Here is an 18703-nt window from a genome sequence, read left to right on the forward strand (position 1 = left end):
AAACTTTAAAATAAATACAACACAGATAATATAATTTGTAGTTTTCTAAGCCAATATGCAGCTGCCAGAGACCATTTCTACATGAGTTTGACACAACCAGGGAAAAAGATGGACTGTAGTAGGGAGAACCTTAAGGATGGTAGATCAATCAGAAGTCTATTATAATAATCTGGGTGAGATGAGAAAGTGAAGAACAATATTGACTGTGAGAGCAAAGAAAAAGTATACCAAATATGTTGTGAAGAAAGAAATGACAAGATTTAGCAACTGACTATGTAAGAGACAGAGTTGAGGATGACATTTTTTATTATTTATTTATTTATTTATTTATCTGTTTATTTATTGGTTTTTGAAAGGCAATGGGGTTAAGTGGATTGCCCAAGGAAGCTTCATTTGAACTCAGGTACTCCTGACTCCTGGGCTGGTACTAAACTGGGAAGATTAATGCAAAGTACATAGTAGAGGGTCAATTTATTCACTAATCCATTCCTAATCCCCAACTCTTCTTACCTAACAAACCTCCTTTTCTTTTTTGATGATTTTTTAAAAAATGCTGCCTCTTTTGGACAATTCTTTATGAATAATATGCTGCAACCCATTCATCTCCACCATATACCATTTCCTTTCCAACCATTCTTTTGATGACCCATAGTTTAATTCTTCAGAGATTATATTCCATGATTCATACCAGTGTTATATCATTACCTAAAGAGTACTACTGTTTGAAAATGGACCTTTTTAAAAGAGAAATATGAGGTCATTAAAAATACTATGAAATTTCCCAAATTCAATAATTTTTACTCCTTCCTTACACAATCTCATCATACCATATATCTAAAAGGGAATCCCAGTTTTATTTGGATTCTACCCTAATTCCCTTTGGTATGTGCCTCAGTTTTATGTCTCATTTGATACTATAATCATAGGATTTTCAAACAAAGTTACCAGTTGTTGCATCTTTCAAAAAATTATTAAAATCTTTTATGAACTTAAGCTATGCATAAGAATAGAGTAAATCATTCTATGTTTCTAATACAAGGGGTAAAAAGTTGAAAAATATAAACTGTTATTATATTTTTTCCAATAAACTGTTATTCATTAAATTTCATCGATTGGAAAAAATTACTTTAAAGTGAACTAAAGTACTACTAAGTCTGTTAATAATGTGAAGGAATAGCTATCAAAATGACAACCATTTACTTCCCAACAAATGTGGAATTCCTACAGTTCTGTTCAAAGATAAAATAAGGAGAAATCATCAATTAAATAAATTGAAAACAATATTTAAATAAGCTTAATATAAAAGTTTAGGGAGCTCTACATAAGGTTATAATCTTTTTTTAAGAATAATGCAACAAGAAAAATATAGAATTCAGAAATGTAAAACTACCTTTGAGAGTTGCCCCTATTTTTTTTCTCCAGATGAATTTAAAACATGACTTTTAATGATGAATCCAAGGTTTTGGCTTTGAATCCTATTATCATCAACCAGTGGTTTTGCCTGGTAAGGTGGTTACAACTAAGATCCTTATCAATCAGTTCTCCCCTAAATATAGAAGATAAAGTGAGATAAGAAAAGGAGATAAGAAAAGGAGGAGAATAAAGCTACACAAATTCATTACTAACAGTGGGGAAAAAACTCAGTAAGGCACTTGGAACAGCCTGTAAGTAGGATCATTTTCTTATGCAAAGGAGTTATTACATTATTACTTGAAGATATACAAAATTCAAATATTCAGAAAGAAGCTAATTACTTCCAAGACAAATAATGTGACTACGAAGTGATGTGGCAGAAATGGTTTAAAATTTAACATTCAGGGGAGTCTAGGTGGCACAGTAGATAGAGCACTGGCCCTGGAGTCAGGAGTACCTGAGTTCAAACTGGACCTCAGACACCCCATTTGCCTTGCAAAAACCTAAAAAAAAAAAACTTTAAAAAAATAATTTAACATTCAATTAGGAAATAATTCTTTGTTTTTTTTTTAACAAGGCAATGGGGTTAAGTGGCTTACCCAAGGCCACACAGCTAGGTAATTATTAAGTGTCTGAGGCCATTTTTGAACTCAGGTACTCCTGACTCCAGGGCCGGTACTCTATCCACTGAGCCAACTAGCCGCCCCCTAGGAAATAATTCTAACCATCATCAATTTTTCTTCAGTAAAGATTTGCCTAGGTATTGTCTTTTATATTCATAATGATGCTTCTTCAAGCAAGTGAAATGTTTTTAATTCAAAACAATAAAAACCTACTATGTATATTACATTTTTATGGAACAATCAAGAAAACCATACAACATGTAATTGTAAAAGATTATTGCTAATAAAACATGCTGATATTCACCTTCATATACTATACCAAAATTACAATATTCCATCTGTAACACCTCATGTTACCTGGTCCAATATTCTAATCACTATACAAGTAGTGTTATAAAAGAAGGTAAAGACATTCTTTCCTTCATTCACACAATGTTCATTCATAAGCCAGAGATAATGTTATACAAAATTATGAATAATCTATATACTACATGATCTGCATCCCATCTTAATCATACCATACTGATCCTATTCTGAGGTGAATATATTTTTCTTAATTTACATATATGCCAGAAAAATGTCAGAAAAAATATTTGAAGAACTGCTTAATCCAATAGTCTCACTACAATTTAAATTTTTTCACCAAATCTGCAATCCCTATAATTTACATTATATATAAATAGCCAAAATTAAACAACAAATATTTAGTAAGTACTAGAAATGTATAAGACACTGTGCTACATTCTAAGATACTTCAAAAATACTCCAATTTCCTATTTCTATCAAGAGTACCGTCATTTACCTTCTTGCTATTACCAAATATCATTCGTCATCTCATAAATCCAGTTACCAAACCTTGTCATTTTTAACTTCTCTCAATTCACCCCTTTTTCTCTTCACTCACAAGATCACCTCCCCTATTTAAGGTCCTCATCTCCCAGTAGCCAGACTACTCTCCCTTCAAATCTCCAATCTATTCTCTACCTATCTGTCACATTAATTTTTCCAAAGCAGATGCTTGTCACTATGTAATCTTCTCAAACTCCAAAGGTTTCCTACTACCTCTAGAATAAAATACAAATTTCCTCTGCTTGGCAGTTAAAGCCTTCCACAAACTGGCTCCAACCAAACCCTCCAGCCCAATGACATTTCATCCCCTTCCATTTACTGTAGTCTAGTCTAGTCTTGCTGTTCCTCAAATAAGACAATGTTTCATTCCTGGAAAAAACTCCCTCCAAGCTCTACTGTTTCCTTCAAAACTTAGTTCATGTGCAATCTTGTAAATGACTTCATGAATACTGTGCAAGAAGTCCATGACAATAATGAACACTTTTATAAACTCATATCTTCCTACTTTATGTTTCAATTAAAAATCATAATCTAAGGTTCCTTAAACAAGTTTTTCTCTTTTGCAAAACAGCCAATAAAAAAATTTAAAAGTCTGTCTTCCAGAAGCTTACAATGTGAAAGGGATTTTTAGGGATGATAAGACATACACAAACAAGTATGATACAAGTTATCTAGAAAAGGAGTGATTTAGATAAAGTACTAGATAGATGAGAAAGATAATTTGGAGGGAGGCGAAAAAGGAAAGCATTTATGGAACTGCTTCATGGAAGAAGTGGTTCCTAACTGGTTCTTTTTTTTTTTTTTTTAAGGTTTTTGCAAGGCAAATGGGGTTAAGTGGCTTGCCCAAGGCCACACAGCTAGGTAATTATTAAGTGTCTGAGACCTGATTTGAACCCAGGTACTCTTGACTCCAGGGCCCGTGCTTTATCCACTGTGCCACCTAGCTGCCCCTCCTAACTGGTTCTTGAATGAGAAAGATTTTGAATAAGCAGAGATATAGAGGGAGTATGTTCCAGGCAGGTTAAGATTACAGACTACAAGGGGCAGCTAGGTGGCACAGTGGATAAAGCACCGGCCCTGGAGTCAGGAGTACCTGGGTTCAAAGCAGGTCTCAGACACTTAGTAATTACCTAGCTGTGTGGCCTTGGGCAAGCCACTTAACCCCATTTGCCTTGCAAAAAAAACCTAAAAAAAAAAAAGATTACAGACTACAGGCAGTAGTCCAGCCTGACAAGACCAGGCAGAGTAGCAGATATGCTTGAAAAGGACTGGAGTCAGATTCTGGAGGGCCTCAAATACCAATATATTTGGTCTTTTATCCAATTGCAGGCAATAGAGATCCATTAAAAGTTTTTGAAAAGTGGATTGGCTAGACCAGAGTTATGGTTACACTTACTCATTAGGAAGAATCTTTTGGCAACACATCCTAAGATTGAATTGGAAAAAAGAAAAGAGTTAAGAGATTATTACAACAATTTAAACAAGAAGTAATGAGGTCTTCAACCAAAATGGTGGCAATTTGAGAAGAGAAAATTAGGTGATTGCAAGATAAAGTACCAAAATATAGGCAGTAATATCTGGAAACTGAGGTTTCAAGAACAGTATTAGGCTATTGAAGAATGGAGAGAGAGAGATAAAGATTTAAGCTTTGAATGAGGTTCCAGTAAATCATCAAGATAGAAATTAAAGACACCAGACAGAAGCTCAAGGCTGACATCTAGCTCAAAAAACTCCTTTAGAAGGTTGTAAGTCAACCCAGAATAACTAAAAATCATATGGTCTATTTTTAATGTGTAAAATAATGTTTATCTTAAGTAAACAGTACTTCAACATTACAAAATGCTTTCCTTTTTTTGATCTTCATGAAATTAAGTAGCTTACATTCCAAAGCAATACAAAACATACACACACATAAACACATGGATAAGCATAGATATATCTAGTATCTGATTTGATATGCCAAAAATTTTATTCCCATTTTTACAGATGAGAAAATTGAGGTTCAGAAGTTAAATGACTGGTCCTTGATTGTGTAAGAGAAAGTAGCCCAAGACCTCTAGGAAAACCACAGCATCAGTGGCCCTTACTCCTATTGAACTCCCCAAAAGAAACTGCCCATGTAAGTTACTGTGGAACTGCAATCTAGCAACTAGCTCAGTAAATTCTGCACAGCCCTATCTCCTAAACCATCATAGCTCCAGAAGACCATGAAAATAAAGTTCTGATCATCCAAGTCTTTGACACTACTGACTGATTCAACATCAGAAAAGATATGACTTACTCATGAAAATGACAGTCAAGAGGATGCATTATGACCTCCCTGGTCTAAGGATTTATCCCTCCTATAGGGAGTGTCTCCTACTATTGGCCTGCAAGCTCCAGAAAGGCAGGGACAGTCTTATTTTTCTTTATTAATAGCACAGTGCTTTGCATATAAGCTTATAAATGCTTTTTCATTTACTTTTAGTATCAGAGGTAGAATTTGAATCCAGATCTCAACCTAATTCTACAGCATCATTACATAATTTACACTGGATCCAAATGCAAGGAACTCAACTCAAAGCTCTTTTCAAACTTTAATATTAGTCTTCAAGCTGAGACAAATGACAGTTTTGTCAAAATCAAATTGAAGTTAAGGAGAGGATAAAAGACTTTGGGTAAATCACCTAAGGGAAAATTAGGACCAAAATCAGCAATATGAATTAGGTATCTCAGTTCCAATATCAAACTTCTAAATTTTTTTGCAAGTGGTATGATATAATAATTGCATTTTTCCTAATAAATTTATTTTAAAAGATATTGTGGATATCTTGTTTTCAGTATATATTAACAGATTTGAATGAATGCACCCTAAAATATACATTCTATTCAAATTTGTGCATTTCACAACCAACCATTCATTCAATAAACAGTTAAGCACCTATTATGCTAGACACTAGATACAAAGACAAAAAAAAAATCTGAAAGTCTCAGTCATCAAAGTGCTTACAGCCAAATCTTAATTTATGTTGGTCTTTAAGATCTGCAGAGGCAAAACACTAATTCAAATAATATCAGTAGACACAGTCACTCTTTTCTACTATTTAATTAGAAGAATAAATTTAATCGACAATATATTTAAAAGGAAGGCCAATTTTCTAATTGATGCAAATAATATGATATTGTGGATATATAAAATTGACCTAATTCTGATAGATCACTGTTTTATGTTGAAATACTGCACTCAGTCGTATGCAGTATAAATGTTAACAGCCAACAGCCGAGTAGACTAAGAAGGTGCTAATTAAGAGAAAATACGACTTTTTCAAAAATATTTATAACAACATTTAAAGAATCAATAAGAACAAATCTTTGGGAAATCTGAGATGAACATCCTGGTAACAGTTTTAGGACTGATAGAGACACTCAGGCACAGAAATCAAGAAAGACTTGCCCAAGGTCATTTAAAAAGTCTGTTCCAGACTATTAGGCTTTAGGTCTCTAAATCCAGTCTAGTGATTTATACACTAGGTTGCAACTGATACAATTTAAAATAATCTGTAACAATCTACCCAAATTCCTAAATAAAGTCCCCTTAATAACCTGAGAGAGGAAATGGAGGAAATGACAATATACAAGTGATGAAAACAAACAAAAAAGGCTGGATTATATAAGGTTGAAACTTCCAGTTTTAATCATTTCTTGTGGTTTTTTTATTTATTCTGTGGAACATAGAAAATATATAACACACTGACTTTATATCGAATCTTTAGCATTATCATTTACATTAGTATTTATGTCTTTTAACATGATCAGACTGCAGGCACAATTTGTGGTTATAAAATGAAGCATCCACAGCTAAAATCTAGCTACAGTCTGACAACTAAGTTAGATGTGTCGGCCTCTCTAAGATTCCAGAAAAATGAGGTTCGGTAGCACCCCCCCCCCCCCGCCCAAAAAAAAATCCAATTTCTTCCTGCGGTCTCGATTTCTAAAGCGCTCGCTGTGGCTGCAGAGCCAGCCATCAGCCTTTCATCCCCTCCCATGTTTGTTGTGATGAAGTTGGATCTTCTTTCATCATCATTTCCAAGCGCTTAAAATACAAACCTTCCACGGACACGTCGCCATTTCAGAGAAACATGCAACAAAGACGGGCCCTAAAAAGCCCCACACGCCATCCTCTCCGGTCTGGGCGCGAGGCGCGGTGGCACAGCCCGCAGCTTTGGGGCACGAGGAATGCCCCGGGCCCCGCCGGCCTCAGCCCCCTTCCCCGGGGGGTCTCGGCCCCCTCCTCCTTTTTTTTTTCCGATAGACAATCTGACAGCAGGCGCAGATGAGGGGGGGCGAGGGAGCCGGCCTCCTCCCTCCCGCGGGGCCCGGCCAAACCGGGGCCCCGCCCGCCCCAGGAGACGCGGGGCGAGGGCGGGAGGGAGGGCCGGGGCGCCCGGGGCCAGGCCCGGTTGGGTCCGGGGAGGCCCGCGCGGGGCCTGCGGGGCCTCGGAGTCGCGTTCTAGGCTCTGCGGGAGGAGAGCGGGCCCCAGGGGCGGCGCCCGGAGGGAGGGTGCGGGAGGGTGCGGGGCGGCCGGGGCTCACCTGCTGGTATCTGCCGCCGCCGCTGCCGCTGCTGCCGGGCTCGGCCGCCGCCGCCATGGCGCAGCCGGGAGGACAGGGGGCCGCTGCGGGGACGGTGGCGACGGGGCGGCTCTCGGCGAGGCCCGGGGCCCGGGGCGGCTCCGGGAAAGGCGGGGATCGGGCGCGAAGCGCTGCGGGGAGGTCGGAGGCGGCGCGTCCTTCGGGCTCTCGGCGAGCGGCTCCTGGGCCCGACGGTGCAGCTGTCCGAGCTCAGCCGCGGCTCTGCGAGAGGAGGCGGAGCCCCGGCCGCGCGGCTCCCCTCCCCCCCCGCCCCTCCCCGCGCGGCCGGCGAGGCGCGGGCCCCCCCGCCCGCCCCGCCTCCCCCCCGCCCGCCCCGCCTCCCCCCCGCCCGCCCCGCCTCCCCCCCGCCCGCCCCGCCTCCCCCCCGCCCGCCCCGCCTCCCCCCCGCCCGCCCCGCCTCCCCCCCGCCCGCCCCGCCTCCCCCCCGCCCGCCCCGCCCCCCCCCGCCCGCCCCGCCTCCCCCCCGCCCGCCCCCGCCCCCCCCCGCCCGCCCCGCCTCCCCCCCGCCCGCCCCGCCTCCCCCCCGCCCGCCCCGCCTCCCCTTCCTCGCTCGTGCCCCCTCCTCCTAACTCTCCCCTCGGGCTCTAACCTCAGCACGCCTCCCTCTCCCCTCTTTTTAACCTCTGTTCCCGCCTCCCCTCCTTTCTGTCTCGTCCCTGCCCTCCCCTCCTCCTCCCTCTGTCCCCTCCTCCTCCTCCTCCTCCTCCTCCCTCTTTCCCCCCTCCTCCACCTCCTCACCTCCTCCCTCTGTCCCCCTCCTCTCCTCCTCCCTCTGTCCCCCTCCTCTCCCCCTCCCTCTGTCCCCCCTCGTCTCCCCCTCCCTCTGTCCCCCTCCTCTCCTCCTCCCTCTTTCCCCTCTCCTCCACCTCCTCTCCTCCTCCCTCTGTCCTCCCTCTCTCCTCTTCCCTCTGTCCCCCCTCCTCCTCCACCTCCTCTCCTCCTCCCTCTGTTCTCCTTCCTCCTCTACCTCGTCTCTCTTCCCTCTGCTCCCCCTCCACTTCCTTCCACTATTCCCTCAGCTAGGGTGAAGGGTAATTCTCCTTGCTCTCCCCCAGCTTTCTCCCCTCTCCCCGTTTCTCCTTTCCTTGTCTCTTTATATCTCTCAGCCTCTTCCCCTTCTTCTCAGACCTTTTCTCAGGCCCTCTTATCTTTGATTTTCTGCCTTCTTCCTATCTTCAGAATTAAAGGGAAATCTTTCCACCATTATATATCATCATCAACTATGGAGGTCCATGAGACCAGAAGAGATTCTATCCCTGCATAGTTGACAAGGGAAAAGAAGGGAGATCTATTTATTTTCCCAGGAATTCAGCTAGAGACCTCACAGATCACCTCATCTTGGTCATCCCAAATGCATCCTATTATCACTAGCTCTTTCCTAGAAATATGTATTTTTTTCCTTAAGATTCTCAAATCATCTCTCTTCTAACCTGGAAAAGATTATTCTATTATAATCAAAAGGGTTTGTTGGGGGTTTTTTTTAAATCCTCATTTTATGTGTGCCAGAGCTGAGTGCTTTGTAAATATAGAAGTATAAAATGCAGCTCCTGCCTGCAAGGACCTTATAAATTAGAAGACAAGATCTCCAAGTACTAGATAAAAGACACATATACCCCTGGATATATGCATGAATACATGCATATGTGGATGTATACACATATGGATATGTGTGTACATAGATACAATATGCATTGCACAGTGTTGGGTGGCAGGGGACTTTTTAGGGAGCTGCCTTGTGAAGAACAATGGCTCTACACTTGAATTCCAGCTCTGCCTTTTACTAACATGACTCAGCAAGTTGCAACCTAAATTTCTTTGTCTGTAAAATAAGAATTCTTGCACAAGCCACCTCTATAAACTATAGTTTTAAAATATGAGCCATTATTATAGTACTTTCTCAGAACAGTGATTTCATCTACCCTGACTGAAACCTCAGGTCAAACACCAGACCCTGGGGCAACTTAATCCTTTCTGCACTAGAATCCTGTTCTAGGGGTTGTGTGAGGTTCAGAGCTGTACTTCCAGCCTAAAAGATTTTGATGTCTCCCCTGCTGCATTTTCCATACCCTTGAAACAAATCACTATTACCATTGCTACCGGATGCCTGCCTACAGTCCCTACCTTCCCAAACCAAAATATAGTCCTTTTTCCACTGCATTTTGTGGTTCCCCCACCTGGCTGAAATTGAAGCTTCTTGAGGCCAGAGACCACTTCAGTTTTATATTTGCATCACTGGCACTTGGCACAGTGATTGGCCCAAGCATGATGAATCAATGCTTTTCACTCATTCAGTGGTATAAAGAGCAGTAGGTGACTGTGAAGTGGAAGATGCTTCTTTGGAGACCAGAGAAATCCTCCAAATTCTTTTCTATGTGGATACTATCATACTGATGGTTTTAAGCCTGATTATCATTGCAGAATCTCTTAAATGAGGGCTATAATCACTAAAGAGTTCTTACTATTCCACTCAGTAAAAACTAAAATGCGTAAATAATGCCTATTGTCTACCCTATAATCAATTAGATGCACAAACCCCAGGACTGCCCAAATGAAAAATCAGTCCACCCCAGAACTGAGTAATAGAAAAGAGGATTAGATTACTTTTTGGAAATTGCATAGCCCTTATAATGAGCCAAGATTCTCTCTGAAAAAAAAACTTATTTTTAATATTAATATTAACATAATCTATTAATCATAGAACATCCTGGTTCCTGAAAAACAAAATTTCATCCAGAGATTTTTGAATGAAAAACCAAGCAAGAGAAGAAACATAAAGAATGTTATCAGAAAAAGACTACAAAAAGGGTGGACCAGTTATATCAAGGGTGGGGAACCTTTTTTTCTATCAAGGGCTATTTGGATAGTTAAAACATCATTCCTCTGCTGTATTCAATCGAACATTTACTTAATTCACCCCTAAAAAACTCCTAGATTTATTCAATTTTGAGTCCCACCTACAACTTCAGATCAAATGATTTCTCAGATCTTTATTCAGCCTTCAGGCAGATGTTCCCCATCCCTGAGTTTTGTAGTGAGAGAGATCAGGGAAGGGGATGCACATCCCACTGGGAATCATTCACTAAGAAGAGATTGAAAGGAAGCCTCACCCCACCCCCAATTGGTTGAATGGGTACCTGTAGGGAAGTTAAGGTAAGAAGTGTAGGAACAAGGATGAAAAAGCAGGGGGTTAAAAAAAAGGAATATTCATAATAATGAGATCAGACACCTAAGTAAAAAAAAAATAATTTTTTTAAATTTTGATTTTTTTTTCCTAGTAGGGATTTTTTGGTGGTTGTTTTTCTTTTGTCCTTGTCCAACTTGTGATTTTATCAGTTTAGACAACCCTGTGGTGTGGAAACTCCCTCTACTAATATAGATCTGGAAATTGTTATGTAATATATAGGTTTGTTTTTAAATTTTTATGAATTTAAGACATAAAATGAGCACTTACATGTACAATATAGAATAAAAACATATGATTGCATATTAAATCACTAAACTCTACTAAATACAATTTGTTTTTAAGTATATATAATAAATTTGTATTTTGGTACTTTGTGATCTCAAAGTATGAAGGTTAGACCAGGGAAGAAGTGTGAAAAGAATGATGGAAAATGTATTTCTGGTTTAAGAAATGAAAAATCACTGAATGCCTATATATATCCTACTTTCTTCTTGAAAAGGTTTTTATGAATTGTATCACACATACAGAAAAAATGTAGTTGGCTATATTTTAACTGGAAACAACAATAAGGGGGTAATTTCAGAATCAGTTGTCTGGTTGCATACCATCAACTAGTTAGAACAAAGGCCCAAATCAACAAATTAAGAAGAAAGGATAAAAATGAAAAGAACCTTCATAAACTGAAACTGACTCACATTGACTTGCTCAAACAAGGCATTGCTTAAAAATAGTATATGAAAAAAAAGGCAAAGATGCTGACCTTTATCATCTCCAGTTCCTGTGTAATTTTAACAGGTATAAAGCAATTGCCACAATGTAGCAGCCAGGGGCCGTTAGGTGGTGTAGTGGATAAAGCAGTCAGGAGTCAGGAGTACCTGGGTTCAAATCCAGTATCAGACACTTAATAATTACCTAGCTGTGTGGCCTTGGGCAAGCCTCGTAACCCCATGTGCCTTGCAAAAATCTAAAAAAAAAAAAAAAAAAAAACCAATATAGAGGCCAAAAGAGCCTTAGTCAGCATACATTTGATCTCCATACTAAGAGAAGATGTCAGCTAAAGGCAACACCAGTTTAGAATATAAACTAATTTGTAACACTTCAGAGGAGGTTGAATATAAGCAATATCATCTCATTAAATGTCAAAAAGCAGAGGAGACAAAAATAAGTCCATAGAAACCTTGGCATAAGATCCAATTAGGTCATATCATCTTAGGAACATTCATAGATGAAATTGGCCAGAGAAAAAAATAGGCATAAAATGTAAACATTTGTCAGCGTTTCTAGAATAATCTATTTTCATTATCTGTGACAGAGAAATTATGTTATTTGGACTTAACACCTCAGTTCACAAAGTATAAAATGAAGACAGAGAAAATGGCACTTAACAAAATGAAATTGGGAGGAAAGATTGGACCAGATCAAGTAAATACAAGGGAAATTTGTGCTGAAGGTAACACAGTTTTGAAAGCATTGGGAGATAATTTTAAAAGATATCTCAAGGGAAGGAAAGAACAGATGCTATTGACATGAACAAAAATTATTATAGGTTTAGAGGCAGATGAGACCCCAGAGATCCCATTTTAAACCCCCATTTTTTTTTTTTTTAGGTTTTTGCAAGGCAATGGGGTTAAGTGGCTTGCCCAAGGCCACACAGCTAGGTAATTATTAAGTGTCTGAGACTGGATTTGAACCCAGGTACTCCTGACTCCAGAGCCGGTGCTTTATCCACTGCACCACCTAGCCACCCCTAAACCCCCATTTTTCAAATGTGAAAACTGAGGTTCAAAGAGGTTAAGCAAGTTACTTATGGTCACAAAGTTAGTGGGTGGAAGTTTCAAGATTCTCACTCAGATCTAACACTAAATCCATCATTCTTTCCATTATAAAATTCAACATTCTTTCTATTGTACCACTCTGGCTTCAATATAGAGGACATTAGTGACCAGTGCTTTTTTCTTTTTTATTAAATCTTCATGGGGACAACAATGACTAATACTTTTTCATTTTTAATAAATCTATGCTTCTATCACATAGATATGCTTCAAGATATCAGAAGTGCTCAGAGATTATGTAGAAAATGAAGTGATCACAGTAATAGCCTTGGAATTAGAAAGACCTTTAAATGTTTAAAGCCTACCCTAGACACTCATCAACTCTGTGACCCTGAGAAGTCACCTCTGTTTACTTTTCTTATCTGTAAAATGCAGGTAATGAGAACCTAGTCAAAAAATAAACAAAACACATAAAGTTCTTTGTAAGCCTTAAAGCAATTTTTATATCCTAACTATTATATGGGATGACTATGTAAGGCTTTGTGAAGGAGGTTAAGTTTTGAGAAGGATTTTGAAGAAAAGATATAAATTGAGTGAAATGACTCACCCAAGGTCATACAGGTAATATTGGCAGAGTCAGGATGTGGACAAATCCAAATCTTTCTATCTTTCTACCACATGATGCTACAGAAGGATGTCTTGATGGAAAGGAGTAATGATTGCATTCCAAGTCAGGATAAAGCCTCTGAAAAGACAAGAGCAAACATTACATTCCTAGACCTGGAACAGAAGGTCTGACTCAAGGAACAAGGAAAAGTGAATAACTAGGTAAAGAGGGTTAGAGGAGGTAGGAAAGCAACTTGTGAAAGATTTTAGAGTACAAGTGGCTAAAGGATGTTTATAAAGATCACCCAGTGAGAGAATAAAAGCCAAAAAGGTAGAAATAAAACCCAAAAGATATTTCCTTATGTTTTACATGATTGCATGCATATAATCTATATCAAATTGTTTACCATCTTAGGAAGCAGGAAGAGAAAAGACAGAGAAAATTTGTAACTCAAAATTTTATTTAAAAAATGAATATTGGGGCTGCTAGGTGGCGCAGTAGATACAGCAGCACTAGCCCTGGAGTCAGGAGGACCTGAGTTCAAATCCTGCCTCAGACACTTACCTAGCTGTGTGACCTTAGACAAGTCACTTAAACCCCACTGCCTTGCAAAAACAAAAAAAAATGAATGTTGTGAACTGATGCTGAGTGAAATGAGCAGAACCAAGAGAACATTGTACATATTAACAACATAGTGAAATAGTAAACTATGATGGATGCAGTCCCTCTCGGCAGTTCAGAGATCAAGGACAATCTTGAGAGACCCACCATGGATAATGCCATCCACATTCAGAGAAAAAACTATGAAATCTGAATGCTGTGCAAAACATACTATGTTTGCTTTTTTAAAACTTCTTTTGTTTTTCCTTTCTTTTTCATGGGTTTTTTTCTTTCCCCTTAGTTCTAATTCCCTTTTCACAACATGACAAATTTGGAAATATGTTAAACAGGATTATACAACTTTTACCAAACTGTTTGAGGCTATGGTGGGGTGAGGAAGAGAGGAAGGGAGGATGGTAGGAAAATGTGGTCATAAATTTGAAAATGGATGAATGTTGAAAAAATACCTTTGCATGTAACTGGGAAAATAAAATAAAATTTCAATTAAAAAAATGAATGTTAAAAACTGTCTTTACACATAATTGGAAAAAATAAATTAAAAATATAAAAATAAAAGTTATTTCCTTAATTTACATCTTTGAAACTAGAACATGGTTGATTTGTTCTAATAATATTGAGTACAGAGCAATGTACAAGATGTTATGAGTTCCTGTGCCAGGGTCCCATGGGGTCCCAACCACAGGATCTCCCTGCTTCTGACACAGGCATGATCAAAATAATAACAAATAATAATGATAGCAATAAAAAAGCTGACATTTATATAACCCTTCTGGGAATAGTTCAGAAAACATCAAGGGCTAAGCACTCTGGGAAAGAAGGAACATTTGTGTATCTGAGGCTACAGGGGAGTACAGTGCAGCTGTCAGCTAGTCTCTGAATCTATTAACCAGAAAGAAGCACGATGCTGGTCATGGGTGGTTAGAAACCAATCTGGGTATGGTGAGGAAGGATTGTAGATGGCAAATAAGTAGAACTCATCTCAGAGGAACTATAATCAGAGAAAGGTAACAAGAGTCCAGTGTCCCCTCCCACCTCCTCCCAGGGACTATATTGGTAAGAGAAGAACAATGATAAGGCTACTAACCAAATTTAGCCTTGTTTTCTGAACTTTTCCCAGGCTGTTTTAGGAAGGCAGTTCCCTGGGATGGGAACTTAAGGTGATTGTAACAGAGTTTTGCTTTATCCATGCCTGTATCCCCTAAAATGAAGGCACTATGGGTGGATGTAATTTTTTTCCATTAGGTGCATCTTTAAATGGGCTGCATCTTTAAAACCACCTAACTGGTACTTTCTCTCTCTCTCTCTCTCTCTCTCTCTCTCTCTCTCTCTCTCTCTCTCTCTCTCTCTCTCTCCTGTTTCATTTGTCCTTTTCAGTTCTAGGTTCAGATGATGGACTACCTGGATCCAGATTCAAGACATGGCAACTGTGGAGGTGGATTCAAGGCCAATGGTTGCACCTGATCTAGTAGGGAAAGCCCTGAGAAGCTAAGGTGCCCAAGACTCAGCTGGAGAGGGGGTTGGTGCTTTGAACTGGGAATTAGGTGGGATTATACTACATAGAAATTTAACTAAACTGTGAACTTAATCCCTGACCCCTTCTTAGAAAATGAGGTGATGAGGGGTGGGGATTGTGTCTTCTACAAGTTAGGGAGGATGTTTATATATTTGTTAGCAAAAAATATTCCTTTGTGCTTAAATGGACCTAAGTTGCAGGGACCTCTTAAAATTGGGGGAATTCCATTTGTGGTGGCTAGAACAAATGGCAAAGAGACTAGAGCCTCTCAGACCATAGGAGGACACTAGAGAACCGTGGAGGAGAAGTGAAATGTAACTGTTACCCTCCTGGTCAGGCAATTAGATGTTGCAGCAGATAGAGTACTGGACCTGGAATCAGAAAAACATTAATTCAAAGGTGACCTCCCTCAGCCACTTACTAGCTGTGTGACCCTGGGCAAGTCACTTCATTCTGATTCAATTTCCTCATCTGTAAATGAACTGGGAAAGAAAATGGCAAACCACTCCAATAAATTTGCCAAAGTAAAATCCCAAATGGGGTCAAGAAGAATAGGGCATGATGAAATGACTTAACAAAATACCCTACTAATGCCAAATCCATGAAAAGAGATGCCAAATCATCAAGAGAGAACATGTTTTGAATTAAAATCCCTATAATCAGTAAAATAAGTTTATTTGAGTATTCTTTAAAAAATAATTAAAATGGTGTGGCTAGGTGGTACAGTAGATAGAGCACTGGCCCTGGACTCAGGAGTACCTGAGTTGAAATCCAGCCTCAGACACTTAATAATTACCTAGTTGTGTGGCCTTGGGGAAGCCACTTAACCCCATTGCCTTGCAAAAAAAAAAAAACCCTAAAAAAATAAATAATTAAAATGGAAATGTTTTACATGATTGTACATATAAAACCTATATCTAATTGCTTACCATCTTGGAGGGGTGAGTGAAGGGAGGGAGAGATAAAATTTGGAACTCAACATTAAAAAAAATGTTAAAAATTGTTTTAATATGTAATTGCAGAAAAATAAAATATATTATAAAAAAGAACTGAGGTCTAGGCAAGATGGTGAACAAATTCCTTATGTGACCTTGGGCAAGGAAATATTTGATTTGCTCAGAGTGAATGTAAATAGCAGTTGTTTGTGTTTTGACCAGAAACCTTGAGGTTCTTCTCTCAGATTGGTTTTGGTTTTTTGTTTGTTTGTTTGGTTTGGGTTTTTTGTCTTGGTCAAAGTGAGACTTGTTAAAGACTAAGGTCCCCTACAGCATTCAGAGCTATCTCCAATCTTCAATATTGATCTATAACTGACAATTGGACCCTGATGACTCTGGAGAAGAAAGCAAGGCTGGTGACTTTGCACAGTCCTCCCTCATTTAAAATTCAATTTACTGTCATGTCCTGATGTCATGGTTCTCTTCCAGAAGGAAGGACAAACAAAAACAACTCCCTCCTCAATTTTTTTATTTGAAAGATGAAACAGGCTATGTGATCTGTGGATCCTATTAGTTCTAAAAATCCATGATGTTGACTGACACCTATGAAAAAACTTCATGTCTTCCAGGATGCTGAATTCACAGGGTCATCTGACCCTAACCCTCTTTTGGAACTGCCACACACATTGTTATGAGGATTGACTGGGGTTAGGGGTACAGAGGACAGACATGTGAAGGTGTCACATCAGCAAACCCACCTGGGAGCCCATTCCCACAATCCCTAAAGTCATGAATAGCATGTTCTAACCTGCTGAGCTAATTAGATACAGGCATTTTAAAAGGCATTTAAGAGTTGGAACCAGGTTTACCAGCCTCAGGGGCCTTCACAATGATTGTGTGTTAGAAGACATTGGGTGAATGGAGTGTTCTTTCCATTTCCTGTCTTTCTTAAGGAGGGTAATTTTCTCCCTGTGTTTAGGGACTATCATGAGAAGCTGGGGCACACTAGGGAGATATTATAGGCAGACTTTATATTGTGCATGGTCTGTTGAGGGAAACACAGTGCACATTAATTATCAGATGCAGGAGAAACATAACAGAAGTTGGGGGAGGAGGTGCTCTGGTAGAAGAAAGTCTTGTTGTGGTTTGGTAAAACCTATAACAGCTGTTTGTGGATGGGAGTGCAGTGTTCAACCTTATGGGTCTTTGGGGAAACAGGGCCATGTGATAGAGATCAGGCCCGAGGATTCCTTCTTCTATAACAAATGGTATATGAGGAAATTTTTACTCCTAATTGATATTCAGTTCAACAGACATTTAATGTTGAAGATAGCAAGTAGAGGAGAAAGAGTTCTGAATTTGGAGTCCAAAGCCTCCTAGTTTGATTACTTATGCCCTCTGTATATGACCTTGAAGAAGAAAAAGAAGTTAAAAAGGGAAAACTCTCACTATAAACAGGCATGGTTATAATATCTCATTTGATGTTATCTCGTTTGATTCTCAAAATATCCTGGGAGGTAGCTGGTAGGAAGTGAGGAAGGAAGGAAAAAAAGAATGGATTTTATTAAGCCCCTAGGGACCAGACACTGCTAAATTCTAGGGCAACCCTAGCAGGTATTTGCTAGTGTTGCCTTCATTTTACAGTGAAGAAGCTGAGGCAGACAAAAGTAAAGTAAATTTTCCAGGGTGACTCCAACTAGATGGTATCTGAGGCTAGATTTGAACTCAGATCTTCCTGATTCTAGGCACAGAACTTAACACTAAAGTAAAATGGGAGAAATCTTAGAAGAAAGCACATAAAAACATGATAGCTTTGAAAATGAGTAATGTTCATTACATGGTTTTTCAAAAATAGAAATTTGTTTTTGTATTAAACCCTCTTTTATGTTATGCTAGACATAGCATAGAAATGTTCTTTTTGTGTCTTTTTTTTCACTTAAGTGCAAAATTAATAAAAAAAATTTTTTTAAAGAAAAAAGGCAGGGGCAGGTGGGGGGGGGATAGTGGATAGAGTTCTAGGCTTGGAGCCAGAAAGATTCATCTTCCTGAATTCAAATCTGACCTCAGACACAAGTTACTTGACCCTGTCTGCCTCCATTTCCTTATCTGTAAAAGAAGCTGGAGAAGGAAATAGCAAACCTCTCCAGTATCTTTACCAAGAAAACCCCAAATGGGGTCATCATGAGTCAGACATGAGTGAACAACAGCAACAAAAGAAAAACAATGTAGAAAGATAAGAACTCTTTTCACTGCAATCATCAAAGGCTCTGGACTGGGACCTATAATGAACTAAACTATCTACCCCTTGTTAGGGAGAGACATAACAGACACAAAGTCTGTGGAATGAGACGTATATTTGTGGACATGGAAAATGTGTGCATTTGCTTTATTTGAATGTGTTCATTAGTCACAAAGCTCTTTTTTTAATTTAAGAGGAAGAGGGGAACTTAATATTTTCTTGAAAAAAAGAAAAAAGTAAGAAAGGGGAGGCACTGAAGCATCTTAAAAATACATACAAAGGGGGTGGCTAGGTGGTGTAGTGGATAAAGCACCG

General features: G+C 39.4%; 2 protein-coding genes across 4 annotated transcripts in view; both read right to left on the minus strand.

The window, feature by feature from the left end:
• The window catches only part of NDFIP1 (Nedd4 family interacting protein 1), a 57906-nt gene extending 50294 nt beyond the window's left edge, over positions 1 to 7612 (minus strand). The window contains exon 1 of the mRNA XM_074212720.1: positions 7458 to 7612. Coding sequence (XP_074068821.1) covers positions 7458 to 7514 — 57 coding nt within the window. The 5' untranslated portion in view covers positions 7515 to 7612. The remainder of the gene's footprint in view (positions 1 to 7457) is intronic.
• Positions 7613 to 8544: 932 nt separating this feature from the next.
• Positions 8545 to 18703, minus strand: part of RNF14 (ring finger protein 14) — a 121301-nt gene continuing 111142 nt past the window's right edge. Inside the window, exons 11-12 of one of the 3 annotated variants that reach the window (XR_012473790.1) lie at positions 13081 to 13218; positions 8545 to 8773 (exon numbers count right to left, since the gene is read on the minus strand). The gene's annotated coding sequence lies outside the window, so the exon portion shown is untranslated. The remainder of the gene's footprint in view (positions 8774 to 13080; positions 13219 to 18703) is intronic. The other 2 variants (XR_012473792.1, XR_012473791.1) reach the window with 2 other exon arrangements.

The sequence above is a fragment of the Macrotis lagotis genome, chromosome 1 (genome assembly GCF_037893015.1).
Source record: "Macrotis lagotis isolate mMagLag1 chromosome 1, bilby.v1.9.chrom.fasta, whole genome shotgun sequence".
NCBI classification, from domain to species: domain Eukaryota; kingdom Metazoa; phylum Chordata; class Mammalia; order Peramelemorphia; family Peramelidae; genus Macrotis; species Macrotis lagotis.